General features: G+C 46.9%; 1 protein-coding gene across 7 annotated transcripts in view; it reads right to left on the bottom strand.

The window, feature by feature from the left end:
- Ptpn3 (protein tyrosine phosphatase non-receptor type 3) overlaps positions 1–20,304 on the bottom strand; it is a 152,826-nt gene that overhangs the window by 49,451 nt on the left and 83,071 nt on the right. For all 7 annotated transcript variants that reach the window (XR_014997273.2, XM_085677121.2, XM_048419870.3 and 4 more), the window contains 5 exons: positions 16,320–16,364; positions 12,547–12,599; positions 7,292–7,412; positions 6,016–6,103; positions 3,217–3,305 (listed from right to left, as the gene is read on the bottom strand). Coding sequence is in view for 6 of the 7 variants with exons in the window: in XM_085677121.2 (XP_085533247.1) it covers positions 3,217–3,305; positions 6,016–6,103; positions 7,292–7,412; positions 12,547–12,599; positions 16,320–16,364 (396 nt within the window). In the remaining variant the exon portion in view is untranslated. The remainder of the gene's footprint in view (positions 1–3,216; positions 3,306–6,015; positions 6,104–7,291; positions 7,413–12,546; positions 12,600–16,319; positions 16,365–20,304) is intronic.

The following is a 20,304-nucleotide window of genomic DNA, read 5'->3' as shown; positions in this document are numbered from 1 at the left end:
TTTCATTAAAACTGGTGAATGAGATCAGGGTGTGTGTGTGTGTGTGTGTGTGTGTGTGCGTGTGTGTGTGTTTATGTGGGTGCATACGTGGAGGACAGAAGTCTACCTAGGGTGTTCTTCCTCACGTACTGTCTACCTTATTCTTCGAGAGAGGATCTCTCATTTGACCTGGAGCTCACCAACTACATGAGGCTAGGCTGGCTTACACGACCTCAGAGATGACCCTCTCTGACCCCTTAGTGTTGGAATTACAAATACGCACCAGGATGCTCAGTACATTAAGTAGACTAAACAGTACTGTTAAATAGATTGTATTCACTACAAGCCACTATAATCCACACAGTGTTTGGGGGAAGTGAGGGACTCTATTATTCTCCAGGATTGTATCAAGACCTTGATAAGAACATTCTAGAACAGAGAGGTTGAGTAAGTAAAACAAAAGCTTACTCGTGTGACACTTCCCCAGTGGATCAACAACACGCACACAGCACACTTGCATTATAGATGAAAAACGAACACCTAGGTTAAGTAGCCTGCTGGCGGATACTCCTATTTAATAAGTGAATTTTCAGAGTGACTGCAGGCTTGTCATGTAAGGACCAGAAAGCTCTTAGGTCCAGTTCTTCTGAGGCACCCATTGTGGTACACGTTACACCCTGGGGTGGGCAGGTCTCCTTCATACAGTTTGTGCTGAAGGGCACACACAGGAATTGATATTTCACAGGGGTCTGGAGAACAAACTTTTCATCTTGGAGTTACTAGCCTTGTCTTGCTGGGCACAGACTGCTTGTGTGCCAACGGCTTCATATGGGGGTTCCCTGCTAGGCCTCCTGGTTCAGAGTGTTCTGCTTCAATGCTTATGACTCCCTCATTGGCCGTTCTCCTCTGGAGCAAATCTGAAGAATACAGATGTGATTTCCAAGCTGAAGGCCCTAATAGTGGGCTCCCTACTGCCCTCGGTCACAGGAAAGATGCAATGTTCTGAGTGTCTAGATGGACTAGGTCCTGTGCCAGGTCCCAGGGACAGAAAGAACAAGACAGTGGGTACCGCAGTCTTAACATTTAATCTAATGAGGGAGACAGGTAGCAAATGACGCACGCAGCCCTCTCCCTTTGACCCCTGCAGCGAGAGAATGTGGTTCTCATTAGAACACTGAGGAGTCTCCACTCCAGTGTCCTGGGAGGCTCTTGGTGTCCAGGTCACTCTCTATGGCACAGCATGCTCTAGCCTAATCCACCATCTCCCTTACACTGGCCACTCTGTTCTCCCTTGTTTCCAGCGATATGCTCACTCTGTACCTTCTTTCTAGAACGGATCCCTGCAGTCAAAGCCTACCCTCTTTGGAGTCACTCCTGGAGGCTCTGGGCTCTTCTGTACTGTGAGCCAACTCTGCTCCCCTTAAGCTGCTTCTGTCCGTTATTTGGTCACAGGTTAAGCAACTGAAATAGCACTGGCCTCAGAGACAGGCTTTGACAGGAGCTGGTTTGAAGTCGAAGAGTCACCAAGAATTTCCGAGAGAGCCCCTAAAGGACGGGAGGGGTGCCAAGAGTCCCTGTCCGTCCTGCCCCAAAGGCTTCTGTCTACAGACTTGCTTTCGGAAGCTCTCTGCTTCCTTATGAGATCCAAATCTAACTTTAAATGTGATGTCCAGACCCAGCGTAAGGAACTTTTGTAGATCCAGCCACAGATGAGGCAAGGCTAAGGTAGCTTCTGGCCTATGGCACTGGGGGACTGGAGGCACTTAAAGAGAGAATCAGGACCGTCTGTGCCCTGCTGCCTGGTCCTTTGCACATCCCAGCTAGCCCAGCCATGGCTGAGGTTTCCTGCTGACAGTGAGGGACTCAAGATCTTATCACCTGTCATACTGACTCCACGGCAAAACTAAACAAGATGGTGGCCTGGTTTTGTTGAAAATTAAATGTACTTAAAATCAATTGTAAAACCAACGTCTTTAAGTGTCTAGCCTGCACTTCCCCACAAATACAACTTTTAGTGGCAGAATAAGACAGGTCCTGGAGCAACAAACTCGATGGGAATTTCAACTGCACGGCTATGAGCAGCGCGAGTCTGACAGTTCTTACAAACTTCCTTGTCCTACAGCTTCCTCTGCTAAGAAACCAGGAATAAGAATAGCTTACTCAATGTTTAAGTGGGATAAAGAAAATACATAGTAACACGACTTGTATACAGACAACATTGGATAATACGACAGCTGCGATCACAGTTAATACCCCTATAATTTTATTCATGGGTTCCCCCACTGTCATAAATAATGCTGTGATGAACGCCTTTGACTCTGTGACGTTCTAGGCGGTCAAACTGAGGAACAGGTGTAAAGCTAAACGTATCTGGGGTGCCACCGCTCTGCCACCCCAATCTCCTTTCCTCTGAGTTTCTGTGTGGCCACTTTACTGTGCACGCTAGTACTTTCTTATCTCCCATGGCCTGCAGCACCTGCTCTCCTCATCCCGCCCCACCCTGCCCTACACACGTTCGTGCTGTCGTTTATAAAAATGCATTATTTGGGAGGTATAATATTTCTCTGAAGAAGCTCCCTTGCCTGGTACAGTCAACTCAAACTCATCTTGAAAAATCAATTCCTTTCTCCCCTTCTCCACCTCTGCTCTGGTTTTCTATGGTTTCGATTGCCTGGAGTTCGCCACAATTTGCAAGTACTACTGCCTTGACTGTTTCAAGAGAGAGAGGCCATACACACATAATTTTCATTACAGTATACTGTGATAACTGCTTGACTTTATTATGCATTGTTTGAAATCTTTTAGTGGACTTAATTCATAGATTAAACTTTACCACAGCTATGTAAGCAGAGGGGGAAAACCCCACATACATATAAGGCTTGTATTACTTGCAGGCTCAGGGCTGTCAGAACCTAGGACTGATTCCACACACAAACAAGGGGGTGGAAAGATCGCTCAACTCCAAAACCTGCCTATGCCATTTATCCACCAACTACCCCAACCACAGGACGACTGGCAGAGGGAAGTTAATGAAAACCAAAGTTTACTTTCCCAAGTGCCAAATCCGGGATCAAGTTTGGTTTGATTTCAGTTTGAGTTCAGAGTTTACAACTTGGGTGGGGTGGGGGTGGGGCTAGACTTCTTCAGAGATCAAAAGTTTCAGATTAGATCCAGCATTGCTTTTACTCGGCATACTTTTAAAGCATGACTCAGACAATTCCAAGCGTTTGCACTCACCAAGGGTAGAAACTCGTACAAATGTATTTTCGGTACACTGCAATGCCCGCAGAAGCAATTCCGATCATTAGATCTAAATTGTGCAGATCCTGGGGTGGGGAGAGGGAAGGAAGAGTCCAGGTTCACAGTGTGTTACAGCCACGCTCATCCTCCACTAACTTTAAAGCACCCACGCTTGCATAAATAGTAGCATGCATCCACTCAAGAGGGGGAAATGCCACTGAACACAGGAAAAAGCCCCACTTAGCAGCCACTTAAGAGCCAAGCACTTGGCTCCCAATTCTTCTAAAGTGAACTCACACACACGCATACATATGCACGCACACACACACACACACACACACACACACAGAGAGCATGTCATGATACCTCGTTTAGGAAGTTACCAGGCAAGAATATTCACTCCACAGAACCAAATGAAAAAACACTCTTTAATTTTCAACCATCAGCATTTGGGAGCCACCATGAGACTCACACAGGCTTCTTCTCCATACAACGCCATACAAATCTCAACTTCAATTACTGAAGAGGCTTTTGCCATTATTAAATAATAAAGAAAAATTACATCTGTGGACACGACTCTAAATCAAGAAAGAAATGTTGCTTATGACTCCAACGTAACCACGCTGGCTAAGGGCTTGTGTGTTCGGCAGAAGGAAAAGCAGAAGGAAAACACAGAGAATTAAATCTGTTTTCAATCCACCTAAATACGAACAAGTAACATTCAAAGGGACAAGGGTTCCTTCCTTGAGTCACACATGTCTCTGCTGCCAATCAGATGGCATAACTAGAAACACAGGGTAGAGCCAGTCACAAGTGAGTGTGAACCTTTGGCCTGCCACTGGTCGCCTATGTCGCTGGGGGTTCGGGAGAGCCTGCATTTCCCTTTTTGCACCTGAAAGGTTTCTATCAGGCTGAGAGCAGAGAAAATAACCAAGGAACTGAGAGCAGGGCTGCGCACCTGACGCCTTAGATGGAGAACCGGCACATGGCAGGTACAACAAGTCATTTTCTCTTGGGGTGGGGCCATCACTTATGAGCAACAAAGGAACAAAGGTGGGTACAGAAACTGGACAAGAAAATGGTGCCGATACAGAGGAAGTTCTGAGTCCTCGCGCTAGGCACCGGGCTAAAATCACACATCGAAGAAAGCCAGAATGGCGTGGGGAAGAACAAGGCTGCGGCAAGCCTGATGCTCGCTCACTGCGAGGCGGGGGTGGGGAAGGTGAAGACTAAATCTGGCAGTAGAAAGTCATCCCTACTCTGCCCTTGAAGAAGGTTTTCCAAAACATTCTATCAAAGAAAAAAATACTTGCAAAAGGGCATACATGACAATCCCCAAAGTATTGTAATTATTGGGAGAAATCGTCTCCCCGGACACAGAAAAGTGCTACTGGATGACATCTATTCTATTAAACCAATCCCCACGTAAAACATTTACCAATCTCGTAATCATGCCACCATAATTTCTTCTAAAGAAATTATTAAGCTTGAGTAGTAGGGCTGGGGAGATGGCTCAGTCAGCAAACTACCCACTGTGCAGGCATGAAGACCTGAGTTCTAATCCCCAGTACCCGGGCATGGATGTACATGTCTGAGAAGAAGAGTCAGGTGTGGATCCCTGGAGCTCAGTGAGCCACCAGCCAGTGAGTGTCAGATTCAGTGATGGGCGCTGCTTCAAAAGAAGAAGGTGTGGTGTAACTAAGAAGACCCTGGACATCAACCTCTGGCCTCCATAGCATGCCCACACCTCATACATACACACACATACGCACACACACAAGCATGCATACGCATACACTACATACACCATACACAGAGGTACACTCATTACTGTATTTGAGTAACCAGCTCTAACCTGAGTAATACTTGAGACGTAGTAGAAACTACAAAGTTCATTAAATTGCTACTTAAAATGGATTTGTAAAATCACACCAAAGTAGAAAGGGGGCCATTTGTGGGGGGAAAAATGGTGAAGGGGGAAGGAGAGACAAGGAAGGGTGATGATGGGTTGAGTATGAACAAAATACAATAATATGCAAGGATGGAAATATCATTAACACCCCCCCTTTATGAGATGGGGGCCCAGGTTGGCCTCAGCCTCACTACGTAGCTGAGGATGACTTTGAACTTTGGGTCCTCTTGCGTCTTCCTCCCGAGTGCTGGAATCACAGATGTACACCAGCATGCCAAGCTTATATGGCTCTGAGAATCGAACCCAGGGCCTCATGAATGCCAAGAGAGGCACTCCACCAGCCAAGAGACAGCCTGAGGCCCTAGACTCACCATTTTATATGCTTACTAAAAAATTTAGAACACAGGAAAATGGGTTTTACTCATTTAGCCATAATATCAAACAATCTTTGAAAGCTTCTAAGTTTCCCGTGCCTTGATCCTTCAGAAGTGTGAAAAAGCAATTTTGACTGAAGGACTGAGAAGACTTGGATAAACCAAGAAGTACTCAATAAGCTTTCCAAGTATCTCTCTCTCTTTCTCTCTCTAAATATTGTTTTTAGATTTGTGCTATTTATTATTTTGTGTGCATGAGCGTTTTGCCTGCATACCACATGCATGCCTGGTTCCCAAGGAGGTTGTGAGCCTCCCGGTGGGCTCTGAGAATCAAATCCAGGTCCTCTGCAAGAACGAGGGCTTTTCACACTGAGCCGACTCTCCAGCCTCCCACCAGCTTTTCAAAGGTCTTACTTGTTACAATGGGAGAGAAACAACTCCCCCCAAGGAAGTCAGTGAACTTGCATAATTAGAAATAAACAATAGTTTCTGAGCTAAAAGGATACATACTCTGCCTCCATGAAGCTCCACGCCATAGAAGTCAAGGGTCCGAGCTATGTTGATGTAGCAAGATTCTGCTTCGGACTGCTTTAGTCCACTGCAAGAGAAAAGAGAAACTGCAAAACTCACTCAGTAGGTGGAGAACACTATCTTGAGCTTTTCAAAGTTAAAAGTTTCTGGAAAACTCAATAGTTTTCTGTAATAGTTATTAAAGGTTACTAAATGCCTTGGGGCTAGTACCCCAAAGCACTCTAACCTAATTCTACTGAAGCAGGTTTTTCTTCTTGTCCATGGACCCTGACCTCCTCTGGACCCCTCGGATTTTACTAAGAAACACGCCCCACTTAATGGGCTCTCAAAGAGGTCTTCAGACAGTGACAACTCTCTGTTGCCTTTCAAAATGCCTGCCTACATCGCGCCAAGTTGTTCAATTAATAGGTAGGTAATCTTTCATCTTTTTGCCTGTCTATTCTCTCAACAGTGGCCTCACGCTTCAAAGACCAGTGACCCTGTGCTATTTTCAGACGCTGACTTCTGTCCCAGGAGCAATTCCGGGAGAGAGGACTGGCAGCGTCCTCTAAGAAGGTACGCTGGTAGCTTGCCCTTTGTTTTTATGGCCTTCCCAAGAAATGAGATGCCTCTGGAGAGCTGGCCTGGGTCTGTGTGGTCCTCCTTTAATGGGGACGGAGCAGCGGCCACAGGAGCTTTGAGTCACATGAGGCGCGGGAAGAGGGGAGAGGCAAAGCTTGTCCCTAGGCGACTCCCTATGTGGAGGAAAAGCAGTCTGAATCCAGGACCACCCACCCTGTAAGCTCTCCAGTCTGTCCACTCAAGGACACCTGAGGGAATGCCCTGTTTTCTTAAACGAGGTAAATGGCTAAAAGGTATGTGTGGTTCAATCGGCTTGTAGGCCAATCAATCAGACTGAAAACGGGCGTTGCCTTGAGGAATTCGCCAACACCTACGACATCTTGAAGGAGGAATGTACCCGCTATCACCCTCAATTCCTACTGCATTCTTATGCTTCACAAAACCGCAAGGGATGCTAAATATATATTTGCCACCATCCCAGTTTAAAGGTTCGAAAAAAGAAAGGAAGAAAGAAAACCACAGGGAGCCAAGGGGGCATCAAACACACAAAGTGATACAGTATCTGTAAATACCCGATCTGAGTTCCAACATCCCCCCCACCTCCACCCCACTCCCCCACCCCCACCCCATCCCCCACCCCCACCCCATCCCCCCCACCCCCACCCCATCCCCCACCCCCACCCCATCCCCGCACCTGTGTTGCTCATGGAGCGACTCCACCTTGCTTAAAAAGTCATCATTTTGATCTGGTATGAACTGGCTGTCGGCAAGATAGCCTGGATGGTGTATGGAAGGATTAAAGTCTCCAAAACGAGCTATTAAGATACAATGTGGGGGGGAGTCATAATTAGTCTTGCCTCTTCCGTGTGGTCTACATCAACAAGCATCGATAACATCGCTAGAAATACCTTCCACGGGAACAGTTCTGAACAGTTCTGATAAGCTCTGAGGCGTGTGGGCCAGCGCCTCATTAGTTTCCAGTTCCACACTTCTAATCTGACCCTCTCCTTAGGGCTAAATTCCATGGACGTGCAAGGGTGGCAGGTGAGGGGCGGAGGCGGTGATGTTCACAAGAGTGTGCTTAAAAAGATACCGCCGGGATGCTCTTACAGGGCACCCAGTGAAAAAGCATTAATATATCTTCACTGGCGTTCGCATTAAAGAGAAAGAAACTGAGACCCAGGGAGAAGGGACTCAGCCCTGATACGGGCTATTTTCAGCAGAGTAAAGACCTAGGTGACAATGGCCTAGGTTGACACCCTACGTTCCCCGCCTGTCCATCCAGTGAGCTGCTGAGTCTTCTCTTGCCGCCCAGAAAGGCCAACCAAGTGCTGTAACTGCTTTACCCAAACCCACGACAGAAACCGCTCCACATTTCCTGTTGGATTCATTAGCTCACGGAGAGCCTTTTAAACCATGTATTTGCTCATCTGTCCTGTTAACTGGTTGTCCCAACCCAACTTCCATGCGACAGGAATAGAGCATAAGCTTCTTGCTCTAGCAAACTCATTGACAAACATCTGGATCTCAACCTAAGACCAGCGAGCCTTCCTGCGCAGAGCTCGGAGGTAACCACTAGGGGGAAACGTTAGCAGCCACATCATATATATTTGTAAAAGCCTGGGGAGCTGGGTATGGGGGCTGCAAAGGAAGTCAATGACATCACCGCACTGGAGGTCTTGAGTAAATGTCCCCTACACCCCTCAAAAAACATGGGTAATGCTTTATTCCTATTAAACGGATAAGTAGAAGAAAAGGCAGATCTACATCCCTAGTCTCCCACCACAGGGGGAGTCTTGTCTATTTGCTGAACATACGCCCCAAACTTGAGATCTCAGGTACCCATGTTTCAAATGATCGATCTGGCTCGATGGGCAAGTCCTCCACCCGCTATTCTTCCAACTCTAACTTGATCTCCGAGCCTCTTCTTAGGGCTCATTCCTCCGATACTTTTCTAGACTACTTCCCATCCCCTCCCCAAGCAGGGTAGGGCTCACACTCTGCTCTTCCTCAGAGCCAGCAACCCCAGCAGGATGCAGAACCCTTAGGGAGAGAAGTGAGCTTCCTTCATCCTGAGGCTGGCCCAGAGCCTGCTGTTGGCAGAGACTCAGATAACATTATGAAAAAACTACAGGCTTTTTAAACCTTTACTTGCGCCTTGCAAGCTCTTGACTAGCTAGCAGCCATCTTCAGTCACTAGACGGTAAGTATTTTGTCTCTTGAATACTATACTTTCTAATCTAATAAGAAAATGTGTTTCAGTTACCAGATCACAGACAGGACTTAAAATAAATATCAGACACTCATCTTCAAACAACCTGCAAAATGTATCAGACAAAATGTAGTTAGTATACCATCTGAGCTGCTAATTTTTAAATCTAAGAATTAGTCCTATAAGAAATGTATACATAAGCCGGGTGGTGGTGACGCTTTCCTTTAATCCCAGCACTCGGAAGACAGAGGAAGATGGATCTCTGTGAATTTGAGGCCAGCCTGGTCTACTGAGATAGTTCCAGGACAGCTAAGGCTACACAGTGAAACCCTGTTTTGAAAAATAAAATAAAAACAAAAACAGAAATAAATGTATGCAGCGCATGCAAATATGTATATATTTATATGTCGTGGCTATAGGAATATAAAGAGGTTAAACTTCAAACTGTCTGTCTGACAACCCATGGTTTGTTTAAAATGATAGCAAAGCAGAGTTTTCTACCTTAGTCAGCTTACACAATTTAGGCTATAACGATTTCTTACAACATGATTTATTTAATGCAAAGTATCCTTTTGTTCTTGTTGTTTTTTTATGACAGGGTTTCTCTGTGTAGTCCTGGCTATCCTGGATCTCACTCTGCAGACCAGGCTGGCTTTGAACTCAGAGATCTGCCTGCCCCTGTCTAAGAGTAAAGCCTGCACCCACACTGCTGGGCCTCTAATGACTTTCTTTAGCCCCATTCTATCCACCTCCCACAGCAGAAGCGGGCAACAGGATGTCTTAAACGTAGATCTTTAATTTTTCTCTAATTATAGCTTATTGTCTTTCATGGGTGACTTTTAAATTTAATTTTTATTTTCCATGGTGTGTACGGAGGTCAGAGGCCAGCTTTCAGGAGTCAGTAAACTCCCTCCAGTGTGAGTTCCTTCAGGTCATCAGGCTTGGCCACAAGCACTGTTATACAAGGAGTCATCTGGCCCACAGACAACACGGCTTTCTTCTGGACTGACAGGAAGAGACACCAAGAGTTAAAACTACACAAAGAGTTCTTCCTACAGTGGTTAGTGCTCTCCTCCCCACCACCTTCCAAAGTAGAGCAGACATTTCTAGTCCTGTTCGACACCGTGAGGCCCAGGTCAGGTCACACAGATAAAAGCTGAGACCCAGGCAACACGGCTTCCAGCCCTACCTATTCGCACTGACTCGGTCAGTGTTGGTTTGGCTACGAGGGACTTTTGGCTATAGGCCACCTTGAACTGCATTCATTATTTAATCTGAAGCAGCCATATTGCCAAGATGCCACAGGCACCAGCATCATCACCTTCGTTCACAGGTGGGAAGCCGGAGGTTCAATGACAGATGGATAGGGTAGGGTACAATTCTCTCCTTCTTCAAGTTCTTGCCCCTCAGCCCTGATCCTCCAGCGGTTTCTCAGTGTGAGAAAGTCCCTGCCTCTGTCACTGATCAGTCCAGAAGAAATGGGAGCCGTATATCTAGAGACTGATGAAAACCCGCTGACTCTGGCCATGTGTTCAGAAAACACACTGTTCTCTGGGCATGACATGGCCGGCGCCATCTTAATCACAACCGCCGTGATTATTGTCTCGGGGCCTCACAAGACAGTGCCTCTGAACTCCTAGAAGGAGTGAGGGTCGTCAGACTGTCACTTGAGATTCTGTCACTCACTCTTTCCTGCCTACTATCAGCTACAACCAATCCTGCCCCAGCTCTTCCTGGTCTCAGAGGGTGCTGAGGTTCACAGGTGGATGCTAACTGAAGGGGTAGCTCTGTTCATACAGCTTTTGGGGAGGCCATCATCTATGTTGGGTGGAATTTGGTGAAGCAGCTCTTTTTAAAGTCAGCCACTCTCCTTTAAGTATAAACCCGGTGCTTAACTAAACTGGATTTGGACGGAATAGTTTCTTTGGTCTGTGGTCGGTGCCCCAGAGGTAACACAGGAAGAGAGCAACCTCTTTTGAGTTTCTCATCCTGAGAAGAGTAGGCAGGTGAGATGGGGCGGATGCTGGGTGCCCGTCTAGCTAGGAGGGTAGCTGTATGCTCAACATCATGAGTGTTGGGATTAATGAGTCCTGGCCTTCAGCTGGATGTTGGGACAATTGAGTTCTGGCCTTCAGCTGCTCTTCCATCCTAGAAGCTTCTAATTAAAGTCACTAGAAACTGTGCCTAGTTTAGAGGATCAGAGGACAGGATTATCACCTGTTGGCCATTGACTGCAGTGCATTTAAGCCTACATGGTGTTAATAAAGGGGCTTTCTGAACCAGCGTTTGGAGGTCCGTGTCTCAGTCTGTCTCTGCGTATGTCAGTTTGTCTCTGTGTGTGTATTCTCAACCTCCAGCCCCTTGCCCGAAGCTCACAAATGGGTTCTAGCGCAGACATGGGGGCGCGGTGCGCGGCAATGAGGTCAACCCCAGGATCGTCTTCCTCCCACTCTCTGGTTCCATGCAGAAGGCAGGTAAGCTACGGGTTCACCAGCAATGTTCTTCACCTCTCTGGTTGCTATCCTGGTTGCTAAGGGAGGATGTGCACCTGGGACCTCCTCAGCAGCCTTTTTCCTTTCTCTCTTTTTTGCCCTGACGTTTCCGAGGCCACAGTAAGATGGGTAATTTGGTCTGCACCTGCTCTGAGACCTGATCATCTTGCTTTCTTAGCCACCTGCCATGTCGGCTGAGACCTCTGGAAAAGGCAGAGGGGACAGACACTCCAGTCTTAGGCTGCTACAGAGATCGATACCAGTCACACGGTGCTCTGTGCTGGCACCACACAGCTAACAAAAGGCAAAGTGGCGTTTCACTTGTCATGGGATCTGACACCGAATACGATTAACTTTTAATGACAGAATGAAGCGATTTCTTCGGTAGCTTAAATCAGCCTTAGAAGAAAACTTTATCTGGATTTTCTATCCACAGTGGTACCCGTAATTAGGTGTGGCTTGTTCAATTGGAAATGCATGGAAATTGCAAAACCAAGATGGGATTTCAAAGATTTAATTAAAAAAAAAGAAAAGAAAAAGAAAAAAACCCTCAAAAATAGCTCATTCATTTTTTAATGCTGATTATACATTAAAATAATATTTAAATGGGCTAAATAAAACATTCAAATTATTTTCTTCATACATATTTTTTTAAGGCTAGCCTCAAGTCATCCAGGCTGACCTGGAACTCACCATCCAGCCAAGGATGACTTTGAACTTGTGATCTTCCTGCTTCTGAAGGGTCACAGCCCAGAACATAACCCATTGGCTACACTGATGCTCTGAATATAAATTCATAAGATCTCAGCAGCACTTCAGATGGGCATCAGGCAAGCAGCGGGGGTGCCTTCCAGCAAATTCCGTAACCCAGCTGGGTCTCAGTTTCCATGTTCGGAGGGGGCAGGAGATATAAATATTGTTCCACAGGGGTTTGTATGGAGAACAGATCCAAATACCTGGGCAGAGGCTCTGGAAAAAGCTGGGCGTAGCTGTCTGCCGTTTCATAGCTCCCTGGGGGAACACAGATGCCACAGCGCTCCTTCCCCCGACACTACTGTCCATTTGATATCCCCAAGTAAGAGGAGAGTGTGGGCCAGGTTAAAAGCTTTACTCTCAGGACAGCACGAGGCGCTCCATCCCAGGACCCTGGGGGAAGAGACTACCTCAAAGAGAGCAGCCGGGGGCTTCCCCAATATGCTAGCTGGAACAAGATGGCCACCACCTAGTCAGTCTCCCTCAACTTACATTGTACGGCGTAGGAGGCTAGAACCACGGCTGAGTTGAGAGGGCACGTCAACCTATCGAGAGAGATGAGGATGAGGTGAGACAGAAGAACCATGGACATGCATAAATCACAGACAGCCTGCGGCTTTCTTTGCTCCCTTAACTGTTAATGAGCAACGTGAATCTTAAAGGCAATTGCAATACAAACTGTTCTCAAATGACACAGGGAATACCTTAGAGAGTTTTTTGATTAAAAAAAAAAACAAAAAAACGTAACTTTTGGTTTAAAATTATAACCAGCACAAAGACCAGGAAGCTGATGGTCTGAGGTTGGGTGGCACGCTCATATTGCAAGAGGGAAAGGGGGAGAATGGAACCAGAGATGCAAGCAGCCTTCCACGCCTTCTAATAGACCCGAGACTCGCTGGGTTCTGACTACCTCTTACAGGACTCTTGGATACCTCTGTCCTGGAATGGTGACATCTTTTAAAATGGAAAAATAAAAGGGGGAAGAAGGGTATTTTATGTTTTAACAATTGCAATTATTTAATTCACTAACTTCTGACTATTCCCCAACCCACGGACCTTGCTGAGGTTTTCAGGACTCAACCATCTGCCTGTCTCTCTGTCTTCTGCCACCCACTAGGAATCCAGGCCTGGCCTAGATTTGTTCTTATTTCCAGTTAACCTTGCTGCCCCCCCTCCCCCAGATGCCTGTTCTCAGCGACATCACCTGCCTTTGTTCTTTTTTTCCTCTCCATTCAAATCTGATTCTGTGGTCTGCTCAAGAGCTCAGCCACCAGACCTGGAGCAAGGGCCCCTGCTGGGCGGAAGAATGGGCTGGGAAAAGCATCCTTACCAGCAACACTGGCAGACAATGAGGTTTTAAAAGCATCTTTCAGCCCGGTGGCAAGTGGAGAGAACATGTAGTTTCCATGGCAGCCTATGAAGTTCCCACGTGTGAGTCATCACTTGCCTGTCTAATGGGGTGGCCCCCCAACAGTCTCACTTTCTGTCCACTGTACTCCTGCAGGTTCTTGAGGTACATACGAAGGTTGCATCCCCTATCCGAAGGCCCCCTGATCTATGAGTAAAGTAATTCTGTGTTCCAGCGGAAACTTGTGTCTCTCTGAGTCTGCGGATGTATCCTAGGGCTGCTCATTATCTGTCCATTTTGAGTCACAGCATCTTCAGGAGAGCGGGTAGGTAGGTATGTGACCAAGCGGCCACTCTCATAAGATGAGCTTCGCTTACTGTCAAGGTTGTGTCTTTGCTAGAAGATGGACAGCTGAATGGAGGTGGGGGACAGCCAAGAAACAAGCTATGGAGGCTGAGACTAAACGGACAGGACCTATGGAGACTGAAGGGGAAAAAAAAATTCCTAAGAATGGTTGGTGTTCAAATACAAAGTCCAGAACAGTGACATCCTGTATTCTCCTCTCAGGGTTCCATCTACTCCTATGCAAATTTCTTTCTCTGGGGTTCAGGCCTCCATGTGTCAAATAAAGGGACTGTCCTGGATGACCCATCTCTGCAGAGAAGAGATGGTCCTACAGTACTGGTTGCCAGTGACTAGTCAAACAGGTCAGAATAGTTGATCTCTCAAGGCGAATGCTAATGGAGCCACAATAACCTTGGCCACAGATGGCTTCATACACACCTGAGATGAGCCTGGGAGCAGGTGGTGAGGCCACCTGGGGACCTGACAAGGCACTACGGGGACCTGCATCAGGGTGTACATGCCTCCTAACTCATCTGGAAGCTCCAAGGAGCACCTTGTTTGGGAAAGCAAAAAGGAGGGCAATGTAGGCCCAGCATTGAGTACGGGAAGGCTGAAGGGGAGGCCCTGGCCAGGTGGCCAGCACGGGCTGGAACCTGCCCCATAAAACAGGCACTAGGACAGTATTCATGGAAAAACAAGGTGTCTGAACATAAGGGAGCCAGGGAGCGGGTTCCCATGCCCTGCAAAGAACAACCCAAGAGGGGGAGCCAGGTATGTTCTGAAACGTAATGAGGCTGACTCACAAAGCAAGAAAGGAGTCCCCAGCCCTGGTACACAGCTTGTGCTGGGTGGAGAAGGGATGCAATGGGGGAAAAGATAGAGAGTTCATGATGCTCCAGTGGGCTATGATCACTAAACAGTCAACGGTTCTGCTAGCCCCTCATAGAGGCTTCTGTCTCCGGCCTGCAGGACTGGAGCAGAAGAAACTGGTCTCTTTCAGCCTCTCCGTGTGCCCACAGACACCACGTCTGATGTCTCTACCCCAGCCTGCCCTCTGCTTTAAGACCTTGCAGCTGCTCTTTTCTGTCGGGTGGACAGAGATACCCGCCTCCACTGGGTCTGAAAAGCCCTCTCTCTGTTTTCCCCCAAGTCAATCACATATGGCTTCCAGCTGGAATGGGGGATGGGAGGGCCTTCTTGCTGTCCAGGGGAATGCAATTTTTATTTTCTCCGCCAACCCTAAATTTGGCTTATCCCCAGCCACCCACAATGAGTTCCCTGGGCCACAGTAGCAGCAGAGCTCCTGAAATCCTTGGTCAACTGTGACCCCCACTACCCACATGGTCTCACTGGCCTCCTGGGCTCCTGTCTCATGTCACCGGTCACAACTACCAGCCTCCTTGTGGTGCGGCAGGCCAGCGGCCTCTGATGACCCTTGGCAGTAGAACTGAAGTCCCAGGAAGAAGTGGGGGTGAGTACAGTGGAAGTAGATGGGGCTCTTTTTCTGCTGTGGATTTTTTCATAAGAAGAGAGGGTTCAGTAGGCAAGGGCACTTGCTGCATACGCCTGGTGACCCAAGTTCAATCCCCTGAGCCCGAGTAGAGGTGGAAAGAAAGAACCAACTCTACACATGTACAATGATGTACATATGTACACATGCACATTCATTCATCATGCATATATGCACGCATACATTCATTCATCGTGCATAAATGCACACACAGGCATATACACACACATTAATTCATTATGCATATATGCACATGTGCATTCATTCATCATGCATATATGCACACACTCATTCATCATGCATATATGCACACACAGGCATATGCACACACACATTCATTCATCATGCATATATGCACAGACTCATTCATCATGCATATATGCACACACACACATTCATTCATCGCAAATATATGCACACACAGGCATATGCACACACACACATTAATTCATTATGCATGTATGCACATGTGCATTCATTCATCATGCATATATGCACACACAGGCATATGTACACACACATTCATTCTATCTCTAACAATAATTAAACATATCTTTAAAAAGAAAGAAAGTACTAAGGATTTGAAAGACGGGGTTCTGTGGGCCTGGGATTTAATTGCATTTCTAGCCTCTCGCAGCTACCTTCCAAGTGAGACGGCCTGGATATACTCAGAGTCTTGACTCACAAGCAGATAATCACATCTGAACACAATTCCTTCCAGAGAGAAAAGGAATAACCCAGAAGTACCACGGGCTCAGCAGTGCCTGTAACTTGCACCTATCTGCTACCTGAATTAAGGCCCATTTTACATCCCGGGTCCTTCCTTCCCTTTTTAAAATCCCCAGGTCTCTATCAGAAAGATCCCTGGATCTTTTGTAATTAGAACAGTATGGAACAAAGTTCTCGACCGCTAGCCTCTGTAAACCAAGGCGGAGTTGAAAACAGCCCAACATACGGGCTTTGTTTAAATTGAATTCTGCTGCCAGGAATGAGTGCTCATTAGATTAAAACCAGGACTCTGGCTAGCCTGACAGGAAAAGAAGAATACAAAATTCAAATTACCTTCCTTCGCACACATCCATCTTCAGTTGTAAGAAATAGAGATGCCTGGGAAACAAAGGTGTTTGTTAGTGAATGCTCAACGTGCAATAAGCAGGCAGCAACAACAAGAACGCACATTTAAGGAACGGAATATACATACGCAAATACCATTCTACCTATTTGAAAATCCGCCTAGGCGCCCTGTGCTAGGGCGGGCTGAGGGGATAATGGGGTGACCCCCAAGTCAAGGGTGCCCCACTTGCTGCATGAGCCTTCTTAACTAGGCATGGGGACTCTCCCAGCATTCTGTACAAGCTGCCCCACACACTCACAGGTCATTGCTCTAAACACCGAATGGGCATGTCTACCCTCCTTCCTCCTCCCTTCTCCTGCTCCTCTGTGAAACTAAGAAGGTGGGCCTGTGAAGATCACATCTTGGCTGTGGTGCAACATCCAGCAGGGCTTTTTCCTGAAGCCTAGGACCTATGGGTGCTGGAGCAAAAATATTGGTAGCCTAGTTGCCAGGACCCGAAAGCAGAATCAGCTTTGACAGCTCAGAGCTCTTCTGGGGAAACTGTTCCAGGCCCTTCAGCCCTGCAGGCTGCATCTTTGCCCTGAGGCTGATAGGGGGGAAGAAAGGAGGCCAACATCAACAGCCCTGGCAAGGCCAGGAAGCACCGTGGAGGTATTTATATTTAGGGACGCGGCACACATGTGACGCTTGGCTCCTCTCCCCCACTCTTTTTTAAAACCCAGATTCAAGCGGGATTGACATTCCAGGGTCTAGCCAAAGGTGACAAAAGGAAAACCTCTTGAAAGCTAATACAGACAAGCGCAGAAGCGCGGGGGAGGGGGGGCAGCAGGAGAGAGATCAAGCTGGCAATTTAAACAAACCAGGCTCATATTCCTCGGGGTTGAGAAAGGTCTAGAAGCTGGCTGTTCTGAGACCTGGATGCTTCAGACAGTATTGCAACCTCCTATCTGCAGCCTGGGGCTGGTGCCTGGCTCTGTGGCTTTCTTCCTCATTTCTGCACCCCAGTCAGTCTGTGAGGCTGTAACACCATCTCTGTTTAACTTCTTAAAACGTTATGATAAAGAACTTGCAATTAAAAAAAATCATACTACAAAATTAAGCGGACCTAAAGGCTGTATATCTCAATGAACTCTCTACAGTCAAAAATGCCAGTCTGGGGGAATGGATGCTCAGAGAGGTTTTACGGATTAGCTCTGCTTTCCTTTAACCTGGACATACATGCTCTGAGAACAATCTCTGTGTGCTACATATAAGTCATTACCATGGCTTAATAGGTTCTATTATCGACACTCTGTATTGTGTTGAACCTTGGGCACCGCTAGACGGTATTAGTCACATAGGCACAGGAGTGGTTCACCTTTCTGTCAACTTGACTGCATTTAGAAATCACCATGGAAACACACCTCTGGGTGTATCTGATGGCGTTTCCAGAAGTTCTAACTGATGATGGAAGACCCGCCCTGAATCTGGTGACGAATAACTGGTGAATGACTCACCGGCTGAGGTCCCAGACCAAATAAAAGAGGAAGTGAGCCAAACACTAGTATTCACCTGTACTTCCTGACTGTGGGTACCATGTGACCAGCTGCCGCCCACTCCCATTGCCACGCCTTGTACCGTGAGGAACTGGAGCCTCTAGAGCTGTGAGCCGAAACAAACCCTCTTCCCTAAAGTAGCTCCTTGTAGTTTAAGGATTTGGTCACGGCAATAACAAAAGGAATAAAACACTCGTGCTAATTCATGCCCACTCAGTCGTGGCATCATCTTTTCCACCTAGGAGAACATAGCCAGTTCTTTCTAGTTGGTTTCTATGTTTACCCAAGCTAACATTCAACCAGAATTTAGTGTTCTCTCCTCCTGGAAGGAAATAGGGAAGAAAGAAGAGAGGGGCAGAGCTGTAGTTGATCCACTGATACAACTTGGGCTTTCATTGATGGACAGAAATGAGACCATGAACATTCATCAAATGCCACCTAGTCCTTGGCAGAGCCAAGTCAAGTCAACCCCGCAGCATCACGTGGAGAGAAATGAGGATCCCAGAATGCACCCCAAACTTAGGAGGCTTTATCATTTCCCCTAGGAGTGCAAACTGTAATTAGAGATTGTCAGTAAGCGGCATGCTGCTTAGGATGATCTAAATTTACCAGCAACAGCAGTTGTGGAGGCTCACGATAAACAGTAATGTAAGCGCCCCGAGAATAAAGGAAAGCGATCAATGGGAGCGACTCGGCATGCCTGACTTTAGCAATGTTTGACCCCCTTTGAGAGTGCACTCCATCCAGATGCCGTGACGGCTGCCTGTCAAGATGACACAAACTACAATCACCCAGAAAGACAGTCTCAATGAGGTATGGCCTACAACATCTCGGTCTGTAGGCATGTGTGTAGGGAGTGCATTAATAAGCATGCATGTTCTTGACTGTGGATGTGATGTGGCCAGCCATCTCATTTCCCCTTTCCGCTTTCATGCAGTGAAAGACTTTAACCTGGAACCATGAGTTGAAACAAACCCCTTCCTCTCCTCTGTTGCTTTTGGTTAGGGTGTTTTATCATATTAACAGAATTTAAAATGGAACAGACCTCAACTTCAGGAAAAGAAAAACAAAACAAAAACCAATGACTTGTCTCCTTGTCCTAGATAAGAAACGAAACAACCGGGGCTGGAGAGATGGCTCAGTGGTTAAGCGCACTGACTGCTCTTCCAGAGGACCCGGGTTCAGTTCCCAGCACCCACATGGCAGCTCACAACTGTCTGAAAATCCAGTTCCAGGGACCTGACACCTTCACACCAATGCACATAAAATAAAAGATAAATAAATCATAAAAAAAAAGAAACGAAACAACCAATGTCGTCGTCACTACCTCCCTTCTTTGGTTCTTTTTCTTTCTTTCTTTTCCTTTTTTTTCTGGTTTTTCAGTTTTCCAGCCCTGGCTATCCTCAAACTCACAGAGATCTATCTGCCTCTGCTTCCCAAGTGCTAGAATTAAAGGCATATGCCCCCATGCCTGGCCCTTCCTTTGATTCTTGGGAGCCAAAAGGGAAACTCCTCTTTGGAGAGGCTATGAACTTAGAGCATATGAAGATTGCATGTGCCAGGAATAGAGGTGAAAGCCTTCATACAAATTAAAGAACAAAAATCAACCCCATGTGTGAATTAATGGAGAAATCTAAGTCCCGTTCCAAACCCAGCTGCTCACGGGTTAAAGGAACACTACCCTGCCCTAGTTCTTGCTGAATGTGATACCTGGTACCCACTGCTCAGGAGGAAGCGGCTATAGTGGCTGCACACTATGCACCTTAAGCTGGGAGTGGAAGCGGATGTAACATCAGAACCAGTGACTCTGATGAGTAACTGACCTGTAACTCAGGTAAGGACAAGAATTGGTCTATCATTCATCTCCAGCTACAATCTGCTCCCCATCATAGCCCTGCGTGATCCCATCCCTGCAGCTTCTCAGAAGATCTGAAGGTGGCCTCTCTCCTCCACAAGGCTTCTCTCTACCCTACAGTCCCTAGATGTGCCGTGGGGGCAGGAAGACTCACTCCACAAGGTCTCGGCTTCTTTCCCGTGGGGCATAGAAGCTGATGGCCATGAAGGGGGATCATGAGATAAGGTTGATCCTGGAAGCATCTCCTGCAAGTCTTTCCACTCAAGGCATGCAGATAGGGTGCCTCACACCTGAGGTTCCAGCATTCCAGGAATGAGATACGGTGGACGGTGATAGTCACCATACATGAGCTGGAACTTTTTAGCTAAGCAAAATCAATTTTGTGAGCCACAATGGTCACTTAAAAAAAATAGCACATGTAAATATATAATGCTTCAAGGTTCATTCTTCCTTTCCTTTTTTTTTCCCCCCTGAGATAGTGTATTGATACATTGCCTAGGCTGGTCTTAAACTCCTGGGCTCAAGGGATCCTTTTGCCTCTGTCTCCTGAATTATAGGTGTTACCATTGTGTCTAGCTTTGT

This window comes from Myodes glareolus, chromosome 16 (assembly GCF_982192425.1).
Source record: "Myodes glareolus chromosome 16, mMyoGla1.1, whole genome shotgun sequence".
NCBI lineage: Eukaryota > Metazoa > Chordata > Mammalia > Rodentia > Cricetidae > Myodes > Myodes glareolus.
The sequence above is the reverse complement of the archived record's forward strand: the minus strand, read 5'-3'. Positions and strand labels throughout refer to the sequence as shown.